The sequence below is a fragment of the Somniosus microcephalus genome, chromosome 10 (assembly GCF_052327205.1).
Source record: "Somniosus microcephalus isolate GS21.2 chromosome 10, FLI_Smic_1.0, whole genome shotgun sequence".
NCBI classification, from domain to species: Eukaryota; Metazoa; Chordata; class Chondrichthyes; order Squaliformes; family Somniosidae; genus Somniosus; species Somniosus microcephalus.
Window position 1 is genome coordinate 236374520 of NC_140996.1, and position 12015 is coordinate 236386534.

The 12015-nt window shown below is 48.3% G+C and overlaps 1 protein-coding gene across 7 annotated transcripts in view; it reads left to right on the top strand.

The window, feature by feature from the left end:
• Positions 1-12015, top strand: part of fhip1b (FHF complex subunit HOOK interacting protein 1B) — a 335260-nt gene that overhangs the window by 296836 nt on the left and 26409 nt on the right. For all 7 annotated transcript variants that reach the window (XM_085999838.1, XM_085999839.1, XM_085999841.1 and 4 more), the window contains one exon: positions 1055-1134. In XM_085999838.1, the coding sequence (XP_085855964.1) occupies positions 1055-1134 (80 nt within the window). The remainder of the gene's footprint in view (positions 1-1054; positions 1135-12015) is intronic.

Here is a 12015-nt window from a genome sequence, read left to right on the forward strand (position 1 = left end):
GCGGGGTGTGAGCGGGGTTGGGCTGGGTGTGAGCGGGGTTGGGCTGGGTGTGAGCGGGGTTGGGTGTGAGCGGGGTTGGGCTGGGTGTGAGCGGGGTTGGGCTGGGTGTGAGCGCGGTTGGGTGTGACCGGGGTTAGGCTGGGTGTGAGCGGGGCTGGGTGTGAGCGGGGCGGGGTGGAAGCCGGGCGGGGTTTGAGCAGGGCTGTGTGTGAGCGGGTTTGGGTGTGAGCGGGGCTGGGTGTGAGCGGGGCTGGGTGTGAGCAGGGCTGGGTGTGAGCGGGGTTGGGTGTGAGCGGGGCGGGGTGTGAGCGGGGTTGGGTGTGAGCGGGGCTGGGTGTGCGGGGGGTTGGGTGTGAGCGGGGCGGGGTGTGAGCGGGGTTGGGTGTGAGCGGGGCGGGGTGTGAGCGGGGTTGGGTGTGAGTAGGGCTGGGTGTGAGCGGGGTTGGGCTTGGTGTGAGCGGGGCTGGGTGTGAGCGGGGCGGGGTGTGAGCGGGGTTGGGTGTGAGTGGGGCTGGGTGTGAGCAGGGCTGGGTGTGAGCGGGGTTGGGCTGGGTGTGAGCGGGGCTGGGTGTGAGCGGGGCTGTGTGTGAGCGGGGCGGGTGTGAGCGGGGTTGGGTGTGAGCGGGGCTGGGTGTGAGCGGGGCTGGGTGTGAGCGGGGCTGGGTGTGAGTGGGGTTGGGTTGGGTGTGAGCGGGGTTGGGTGTGAGCGAGGTTGGGTGTGAGCGGGGTTGGGTTGGGTGTGAGCGCGGTTGGGTTGGGTGTGAGCGGGGTTGGGTGTGAGCGGGGTCGGGCAGGGTTGGGTGTGAGCGGGGTTGGGTGTGAGCGGGGTTGGGTGTGAGCGGGGTTGGGCTGGGTGTGAGCGGGGTTGGGTTGGGTGTGAGCGGGGTTGGGTTGGGTGTGAGCGGGGTTGGGTGTGAGTGGGGTTGGGCTGGGTGTGAGCGGGGTTGGGTGTGAGCGGGGTTGGGCTGGGTGTGAGCGGGGTTTGGAGTGCCTGGTTCCTTCTTGCTGACTGTTTTCTCCCAGGTGTGTAACTGCTCCTTTGCTCTTTCCCCAGCTCTGTATGGTGTCCCTCAGTCTCTTCAGGACCCTGCTGACCCTCAGCTGTGAGGACATCATGCTTCAACTCGTTCTCAGGTAACTGGCAGTGTGTGGCCACAGGACACAGGATGTGGCTGGGACACTGACCCTCACCTCAGGCGTACCTCAGGAAGGATATATTGGCCTCGGAGGAGGGGCAGCGCAGATTCACCAGAATGATACCGGGGCTGAAAGGGTTAAATTACGAGGACAGGCTGCACCGACTGGGCTTGTATTCCCTCGAGTCTAGAAGGTTGAGGGGTGATCTGTCATGGTGTTTAACATGATAAAGAGATTTGTTAGGGTAGACAGAGAGAACATAAGAAATAGGAGCAGGAATAGGCCACTTGGCCCCTCGAGCCTGCTCCGCCATTCAGTAAAACCATGGCTGATCTTGGGCTCAAAGCCACTTCCCTGCCCGCTCCCCATAACCCTTCACTCCCTTATCTTGCAAAAATCTGTCTATCTCCACCTTAAATGTATTTAATGACCCAGCCTCCACGGCTCTCTGGGGCAGAGAATTCCACAGATTTACGACCCTCTGAGAGAAGACATTCCTCCTCATCTCAGTTCTAAAAGGGCGACCCTTTATTCTAAAACTGTGCCTCCGAGTTCTAGATTTCCCCACGAGGGGAAACATCCTCTCTGCATCTACCTTGTCGAGCCCCCTCAGTATCTTATATGTTTCAATAAGATCACCTCTCAATCTTCTAAATTCCAATGAGTATCGGCCCAGCCTGCTCAACCTTTCATAGAAACATAGAAGATAGGAGCAGGAGTAGGCCATTCGGCCCTTCGAGCCTGCTCCGCCATTCAATGAGATCATGGCTGATCATCCAAACCCTAGCACCCGGTCCCTACACTGACAGCCATCCCACCCAAGCCCTATCCCCGTAACCCCGCGTATTTAATCCCCCCTAACACTAAGGATCAATTTTTATCATGGCCAATCAACCTAACCCGCACATCTTTGGACTGTGGGAGGAAACCGGAGCACCCGGAGAAAACCCACGCAAACACAGGGAGAATGTGCAAACTCCACACAGACAGTCACCCGAGGCCGGATTTGAACCCGGGTCCCTGGCGCTGTGAGGCAACAGTGCTAACCACTATGCCACCGTGCTGCCCTTTCCTCATAAGTCAACCCCCTCATCTCAGGAATCAACCATGTCAACCTTCTCTGAACTGCCTCCAATGCAAGCATATCCTTCCTTAAATAAGGAGACCAAAACAGTTTCCCCTGGATTTGCTGTGTTTCCCTTTTTGAAAATGAGTCTAACACTGGCCGCTCTGCAGTCCTCCCGACACACATCGACATTCAATACAGCCTGAACTATCATTTCTAGACCTCGGCAGCTTCCTGACTCACTCGCTCACAGCCCCAGCTTGAATCCCATCAGGCCCTGGCACTTTGACTTATTTCAGTTTTACTAATTTCTCTAAAAAAAATCCTTTTATCCCTCACAATATCGCTCCACTCGCTCGGATCCACTTCAGGATTCTTCTCTTCAGTAAAGACGAATGCCAAGTGAAGACTTATTAAATATCTCCACCATTTATTGATCATCTACAAATTGACAATCCTCTCCATTTAAGACTGAGAGGACGAGAAATGTCTTCACTCAGAGGGTTGTGAATCTTTGGAATTCTCTACCCCAGAGGGCTGAGGAGGCTCAGTTGTTGAGAATATTCAAGGCTGAGATCGAGAGATTTTTGGACTCTAGGGGAATCGAGGGATATGGAGATAGTGCAGGAAAGTGGAGTTGAGGTCGAAGATCAGCCATGATCTTATTGAATGGCGGAGCAGGCTCGAGGGGCCAAATGGCCGACTCCTGCTCCTAATTCTTATGTTCCTCTCAGGTCCCAGCTCAATTTACAATTCTCTGTTTACTGATATATTTGTAAAATACTTTATTGTTCCTTATAATATTTTTAGAACTTTTGTCTTCATGCTCCCTCCTGGCTTTCCTTATCCTGCTCTTAACTTTGTTTGTTATTTTCCCATATTCTCCTTTAGTTTTTTTCATTATTCTTCTTATAGTGGAGCATAAACACCGGCATAGACCAGTTGGATCGAATGGCCTGTATCTGTGCTGTAAATTCTATGTATTCTAACCTCTTTATTTATCCTTGGTGTCCTAAAGCTACCAGTAGTTGCTTTCTGTTTTGATGCAATGTACTTGTTCTGTACCTTTGAAGTCTCTTTAAAAACATCTCATTGTTTCCTGACAGTCCTGTACCAATGTCTCCTTCCACCTCACCCCAGCCAACTCGCTCCTCGTCTTTCTACTCACTGCCCTAATCCCATCTGCTCTTCTAGCTTTTCTACTTTTTCCCTTTCTAGTCAGATCTTAATCCCTATATTGTGGCCACTGCTCCCAAGGTGCTCACCCACATTGAGCTCATCTACCCGATCTGTTTCATCTCTCAAATCCAGCTCCAACAACACCTCCGCCCTTTGTAGGCCAACTAACAGCCTGCTTACAGGAGCAGTCCCGTACACATTGCAGGAATTCCATTCCCTTTACTCCCTCTCTGTCCCAATCGATAAGTGGATGCCAGAACTGTGAGGTTATACCTACCAGGAAAGGATGAACAGGCTGGGTCTCTAGGCTGAGGGGTGACCTAATAGAGGTCTTTAAAATTATGAAGTTTTGATAGAGTAGATACAGAGAGAATGTTCCCACTTGTGGGGAAGATCAAAACTAGAGGCCATCAATATAAGATAGTCACCAAGAAATCCAATAGGGAATTCAGGAGAAACTTCTTTACCCAGAGAGTGGTGAGAATGTGGAACTTGCTACCACAGGGAGTGGTTGAAGTGAATAGTATCGATGCATTTAAGGGGTGGTGAGATAAGCATCTGAGGGAGAAGGGAATCGAGGGTTACGCTGATAGAGTTAGATCAGGAAAGACAGGAGGAGGCTCGAGTGGCAGGGGGATGGGCACCAGGATGTAGCATTAGAAAGGAGAAACAAAGGGCACAAAGGATTGGGAGAGACAGATCGCACTGAAGTAAGAAATAGTAAGGTATTAGGTGGCGTCAGACTAAGAGAGAACACAGGAAGGTCTAAGATAGGTTTACAGTGCATGTATGTGAATGCACGAAGCATAGTAAACAAGGTTGGTGAGCTGCAGGCGCAAATAGCCACATGGTAATATGATGTCGTGGCAATAATGGAGACCTGGCTCAAAAAAGGGCAGGATTGGGTATTAAATACTTCTGGATATAGGGTGTTCAGGAAAGCTAGGAGGTGGGGTGGCAGTATTGATTAAGGAGAATATTACAGTGCTGGAGAGAGAGGAGGTCTTGGAGGGGTCAAGGACAGAATCTATATGGCTAGAGTTAAGAAATAATAGAGGTGCCACTACACTACTAGGTGTATTCTATAGGCCACCAACTAGTGGGAAAGATATGGAGGAGCAAATTTGCAGAGAAATTACAGAGAGATGCAAGAACTATAGAGTAGTGATAATGGGGGTCTTGAATTATCCTCATATAGACTGGGATTGTAATAGTGTAAAGGGCAGAGAGGAGGAAAAATTTCTGAAGTATGTTCAGGGGAACTTTCTGGATCAGTACGTTTCCGGCCAAATGAGGGAGGAGGCATTGCTGGATCTGGTTCTGGGGAATGAAGTGGGTCAAGTGGAGCAAGTGTCAGTCGGTGAACATTTAGGGAATAGTGATCATAGTATCATAAGGTTTAGATTAGCTATGGAAAAGGACAGGGAGCAAGCTAGAGTAAAAATACTTAACTGGGGGAAGGCCAATTTCAGTGGGATGAGAACGGATCTGGCCCGGGTAAATGGGAATCAAAGATTGGCAGGCAAAACTGTAATGGAACAATGGGCTACCTTTAAAGAGGAAATAGGTCGGGTACAGTCGAGGTACATTCCTACTCGAGGGAAAGGTAGGGCAACAAAAGTCAGGGCTCCCTGGATGACAAAAGAGATAGAGAGTAAGATGAAGCAGAAAAAGAGCGCGTATGACAGATGTCTAGTCGAGAATAAATCTGAGAATCAGGCTAAATATAGAAAGTTCAGAGGAGAAGTGAAAAAGAAAATTAGGGGCAAAGAGAGGGTATGAGAATAGAATGGCAGCCAACATATAAGGTAATCCAAAAGTCTTCTATCGGCATATAAATGGTAAACGAATATTAAGAGGAGAGGTGGGGCCAATTAGGGACCAAAAAGGAGACCTACGCATGGAGGCAGAGGGTATGGCTAAGGTACTAAACGAGTACTTTGCATCCGTCTTCACCAAGGAAGAGGATGCTGCCATAGACATAGTGAAGGAGGAGGTAGAGGAGATACTGGATGGGATAAAAATTGATAAAGAGGAGGTACTAGAAAGGCTGGCTGTACTTAAAGTAGATAAATCACCAGGAGTGGATGGGATGCATCCTAGGACGCTGAAAGAAGTGAAGGAGGAAATCGTGGAGGTACTGGCCATAATCTTCCAATCCTCCTCAGAAGCGGGGGTGGTGCCAGAGGACTGGAGAATTGCAAATGTTACACCCTTGTTCAAAAAAGGGTGTAAAGATAAACCCAGCAACTACAGGCCAGTCAGTTTAACCTCGGTAGTGGGGAAGCTTTAAGAAACAATAATCAGGGACAAAATTAACAGTTACTTGGACAAATGTGGATTAATTAAGGAAAGCCAGCGTGGATTTGTTAAAGGCAAATCGTGTTCAACCAACTTGATTGAGTTTTTTAATGAGGTAACAGAGAGGGTGATGAGGGTAATGCGGTTGACGTGGTGTACGTGGATTTCCAAAAGGCGTTCGACAAAGTGCCACATAATAGGCTTTCCAGCAAAGTTGAAGCCCATGGAATAAAAGGGACAGTGGCAGCACGGATACGAAATTGGCTCAGTGACAGGAAACAGAGAGTAGTGGTGAACGGTTTTTCGGACTGGAGGAAGGTATATAGTGGTGTTCCCCAAGGGTCGTTTCTAGGACCACTGCTTTTCTTGATATATATTAATGACTTGGATGTGGGTGTACAGGGCACAATTTCAACATTTGCAGATGGCACAAAACTTGGAAATACAGTGAACAGTGAGGAGGATAGTGATAGACTTCAGGAAGACATAAACAGGCTGGTGAAATGGGCGGACACGTGGCAGATGAAATTTAACGCAGAAAAGTGCGAAGTGATACATTTTGGTAGAAAAAATGAGGAGGAAATATAAACTAAATGGTACAATCCTAAAGGGGGTGCACGAACAGAGAGACCTGGGGGTATATGTGCACAAAACGTTGAAAGCAGTTAAAAAAGCTTACGGGATCCTGGGCTTCATAAATAGAGGTATAGAGTACAAAAGTGTGGGAATTATGATGAACCTTTATAAAACACTGGTTTGGCCTCAACTGGAGTATTGTGTCCAATTCTGGGCACTGCACTTTAGGAAGGATGTGAAGGCCTTAGAGAGGGTGCAGAAAAGATTCATGAGAATTATTCCAGGGATGAGGGACTTCAGTTACGTGGATAGACTGGAGAAGCTGGGGTTGTTCTCCTTAGAGCAGAGAAGATTGAGGAGATTTGATAGAGGTGTTCAAAATCATGAGGGGTCTAGACAGAGTAGATAGAGAGAAACTGTTCCCATTGGCGGAAGGGTCGAGAACCAGAGGACACAGATTTAAGGTGATTGGCAAAAGAACCAAAGGCGACATGAGGAAAAACATTTTTACGCAGCGAGTGGTTATGATCTGGAATGCGCTGCCTGAAAGGGGGGTGGAGGCAGACTCAATCGTGGCTTTCAAAAGGGAGTTGGATAAGTACCTGAAGGGAAAAAATTTGCAGGGCTACGGGGAAAGGGCGGGGGAGTGGGATTAGCTGAAGTGCTTTTGCAGAGAGCCAGCACGGGCTCGACGGGCTGAATGGCCCCTTCTGTGCTGTAACCATTCTATGATTCTCTGAGTGGAGCATAAACGCTGGCATGGACTGGTTAGGCCAAATGGCCTATTTCTGTGCTGTATATTCTGTGTAATTTTACTTAAAAATCTCCCAGAACACGAATTATATTACCCTCGTTCGTCTCTAATCTGACTGCAGATTTCCTCATTCATTCCCTACCCCGCCCGCCACAGTTTACGAGGATGGTACCAGGGATGAAGGAGTTCAGTTACGTGGAGAGACTGGAGAAGCTGGGAATGTTCTCCTTAGATTTGTAAAAGACAGATCGTGTTTGACTAATTGAATTTTTTGATGAAGTAACAGTGAAGGTTGAAGGGAATGCAATGGATGTTGTCTATATGGATTTTCAGAAGGCGTTTGACAAAGTACCACATAAAAGGCTGGTTAACAAAATTGAGGCTCATGGAATAGGAGGGTCAGTGGCAGCTTGGATAAGGAATTGGCTTAAGGACAGAAAACAACAGGTCGTGGTAAATGGTTGTTTTTTTGGACAGGAGGATGATAGACAGTGGTGTTCCCCAAGGGTCAGTGCTGGGGTAACTGCTTTTTTTGATATACAGGTAGACTATCCTTTATCCGAAAACCTCGGGACCAGCCGTGTTTCGGTTTTTGGAGAATTTCGGATTTCGGAAGGTGGGTCCGCGGGGGAGTCGGCGGGGGGTCGTGCGCACGACTTACGCTGACGCTCAGCGTAAGTCAGTCGGCGGGGGTCGGGGCCGGCGGGGGGGTCGGCGGGGGTCCGCGGGGGTCGGGGCCGGCGGGGGTCCGCGGGGGGGTCGGGGCCGGTGGGGTCCGCGGGGGGGTCAGCGGGGGTCGGGGTCGGCGGGGGGGTCCGCGGGGGGTCGTAAGCACGACTTACGCTGAACGAAAAAACCTTCGGTTTTTAGAGGGTTTCGGTTTTCGGAAGTTCGGATAAAGGGTAGTCTACCTGTATATATAAATGACTTGGATATTTGAATACAGAGTAGAATTTCAAAATTTGCCAATGATACCAAACTTGGGGGTGTGGTAAACAGTGAGGATGATACCATTCAACTGCAACAGGACATAGAAAGACTAGCAGAATGGAATTTAATACAGAGAAGTGTGAGGTGATGCATTTTGGCAGAACTGATAGGGAGAGGCAATATAGACTTAATGGCACAGTTTTAAAGAGTGTGCAGAGACAGAGGTACCTGGGGGTTCATGTGCATAGATCCCTGAAGGTGGCAGGACATATTGAGAGAGTGGTTAGCAAAGCATATGGGATCTTGGGCTTCATAAATAGAGGTATTGAGTACAAAAGTAGAGAAGTTATGCTGAACCTTTATAAAGCTCTGGTTAGGCCACAACTGGAGTATTGCGTCCAGTTCTGGTCACCACACTTTAAGAAGGATGTGAAGGTCCTCAAGAGGGTGCAGAGGAGATTTACCAGAATGGTTCCGGGAATGGGGGATCTTAGCTACAAGGATAGGTTGGAGAAGCCGGGGTTGTTCTCCTTGGAGCAAAGGAGGTTGAGGGGTGATTTGATAGAGGTGTACAAGATTATGACGGGTTTGGATAGGCTAGACGGGAAAAGGCTGTTCCCACTAGTTGATGGTGCAAGGACTAGGGTGTGACGTCCGTGTGTAATTGAGACACGGACTGCAGGAGTTGGTTATAACAGGTGTTTACTGAATGGAGACAAAACTGGAACTACTATACAAAGTTACTACACAGGCTTATATACCGGGGTGGTCACTACTGGTACTGCAGTATACAGGGGCTGCAGAATATAGTTCCTTCTTCAAAGTACATACACTACAATTCCTCCCCTTTTAGCTAAACAGTACATAACATTCGATTAATAATTAAATAACATATTTACAATTACAGTTGCTATATACATTAGCTGAAGTTAAGCAATTATAAATCCAGTCTTTGAGGAGGCTTCCTGATTCTGTCCGGATAACGCCTCTTTGGGGTATCAGGTTCTTCTGGCAAAGTTGATTCGAGATCAACGTCGTTGTTTGGTTCGTCTGCTTCCAATATCACCGATTCTGAGGTAGATGCAATTGGTACTTCAGTTTCATCACCAGGTGTATCGGATCGTGGTGTGGATTTGACGTTTTCCAGTGACTCTAGAATCTGGTCAGCATGGCGTCTTACAATGCTCTCTCCAACGTCCACGGTATACATTAGAGGTCCTTGCCGTGTGCAGATTGTTCCTGGCTGCCATTTCTCTGTGCGGTAGTCCCGGGCCAAAACTGGTTGACCTATCTTAAAACTCCTGGTTGGCCTTTCATTCATATTCTGAAACTGCCTGTTCTCCACATCTCTTCTGATGTTTGGCTTAAACAAATCCAAGCGGCATCTTAGTCTTCGATTGAAGAACATCATGGCTGGAGTTTGGTTGGTAACCGCATGTGTCGCATTCCGGTAGGCAAACAAGAAGTTATCCACCTTGTGTTGTAGGGGTATGTCTTCATTACACATTGCCTTGATAGCCTTCTTGAATGTTTGAACGAACCTCTCAGCCAATCCATTGGTGGCTGGATGATATGGGGCGGATGTGTAATGCTTAACACCATTGTTCTTTAAGAACCTCCGGAACTCTTCAGACACAAACTGTGGTCCATTGTCGGAGCAAATCTGTTCAGGCAGCCCATTTCTGGCGAATATGGTTCGTAAGACTGTGATGGTTTTTTCTGTGGTGGTTGAGGACATTTTTATTACCTCTGGCCACTTTGAATGTGCATCCACCGCAATTAAAAACATCGAGTCCATAAATGGACCAGCAAAATCAATGTGTACCCTTTGCCATGGAGATGAGGGCCACTCCCATGGATGTAGAGGGGCTTGTGGTGGGGCATTTTGGACCTTCTGGCATCCTGTACAGCTCTTGGTCATCTCTTTGATTTCTCTATCGATTCCCGGCCACCACACAAATGCTCTGGCTAAGTTCTTCATTTTTACCCCTCCCAGATGACCCTCATGAAGCTCATTGAGCACTCTATCCTTCAATTTGGGTGGAATTACTACTCTGGATCCACACATCAAGGTTCCTCGGCACACTGACAGCTGTTCTCTTCTCGGCGAGAATGCTGGCAACAGTGGTTCGCCATGTGCTGGCCATCCCTTCACCGTTAAATCATAGACCCTGGAGAGTGTCGGGTCATTTCATGTTTCCTTTTCTATGTTTGCATTCGTCACAGGTAGACATTCGACTATGGTCGAGTGGAATATCTCCACAGGATCCACTGCAGGTGCTTCTTCCACCGTCGGCAACGGTAGGCGCGACAATCCATCAGCATTCCCATGCTGTTTAGTTCCTTTGTACTCGATGTCATATTGGTGTGCCCCTAGGAAAAGGGACCACCTCTGTAGCCGTTGTGCTGTCATTATCGGGACGCCCTTCTTAGGGTTGAAAATGGAGACAAGAGGTTGATGATCAGTTAGTAGAGTAAATTTCTGTCCGTGCAGGTAGTGATTGAACTTCTTCACCCCCCACACCAGGCTGAGGGCCTCTCTGTCAATCTGGGCGTAGTTACGCTCGGCTGCAGTTAACGAGCGTGACGCAAAAGCTATCGGCCTCTCTGAACCATCAAGGGATTTATGTGACAGTACCGCTCCAACGCCGTAGGGAGACGCATCACACGCCAGTCTTATCGGTAGTGATGGGTTGTAGTGAGCCAATACTTCTCTAGAAGTGATCAGGCCTTTACACTTCTGAAAGGCCCACTTACATTCATCGCTCCATTTCCATGCTACTCCAGTTTGTAGCAGGGCGTTCAGTGGGTGCAGAATTGTGGACAAATTCGGCAAAAACTTATGGTAGTAATTCACCAATCCGAGGAATGACCTCAGTTGCGACACATTTTCAGGCGCTGGAGCCTTAACTACTGCTTCAATTTTGTCAGGGGACTTATGTAACCCCTCTTCATCAATCACGTGGCCACAATACGATATTTGTTTCTAAAAAAACTCGCACTTGGGGCGATTGGCTCGTAGCCCATGTTCTCTTAGTCTAGTGAGCACCTGCTCTAGGTTGGCAAGGTGTTCACTGTCATTTTCACCTGTCACTAGGATGTTGTCCAAGTAACACTGAGTCCCCGGAATCCCTTGCAGGACTTGTTCCATCGCTCTTTGCCATATAGCCGGAGCTGATGCAACTCCGAATACCAGTCGATTATACTGGTAAAGACCTTTGTGAGTGTTTATCGTGAGATATTTCCTAGAGGATTCTTCAACCTCCATCTGCAAATATGCTTGCGCTAGGTCAATTTTTGTAAAACGTTTCCCTCCAGATAGTGAGGCGAAAATATCTTCTATCCTCGGAAGAGGATACTGTACTGTGTGAAGGACTGGGTTCACAGTCACCTTGAAGTCCCCACAGATGCGAACCTTCCTTGGCTCCTCAGACTTATTGTTTAACGTTTTCTTCATGACAGGAATGATGGGTGTCGCCCACTCACTCCAGTCTACCTTAGTTAGCGCGCCTGCATTCTCCAGATTCTCCAGCTCTGCCTCGACGGCTGGGCGAATTGCATACGGTACCGGTCTTGCTTTGAAAAACTTGGGAATTGCATTCTCTTCTATTTTTATCGAGGCGGTTACGCCTTTAAGAGTTCCCAGTTCTTGTTGAAATACCTCTTTAGCGTTAGCCAAGATTTTTGACAATCGTCCAGGTGTGATGTCGTCATCCTTTTTACTAGCCACCGTCAGTGCCTGAATGGAGTGCCAGTCTAAACTTATCTTTCTGATCCATTCACGTCCCAATAACGGTGGTCCACCATCTTGCAGTATGTACAGATACAATTTCTGTATTTCCTTGCCGTTGTATTCGACAGGCACCCTTATTTTCCCTCTGGGGTATACTTTCTGCCCCGTATATGTCTTCAAGACAATGGATGGGTCTTTCAAGGGTATGTGTGAGAATAGCCGCTCGTAGTCTCGTCGATTCATGACGGTCAGGGCTGATCCTGTATCCAATTCCATTTTGACTTGTGACGCTGCTATCGTGAGGGTGACCCAAATGGTTCGGTGATCCTCTTTTGTGAT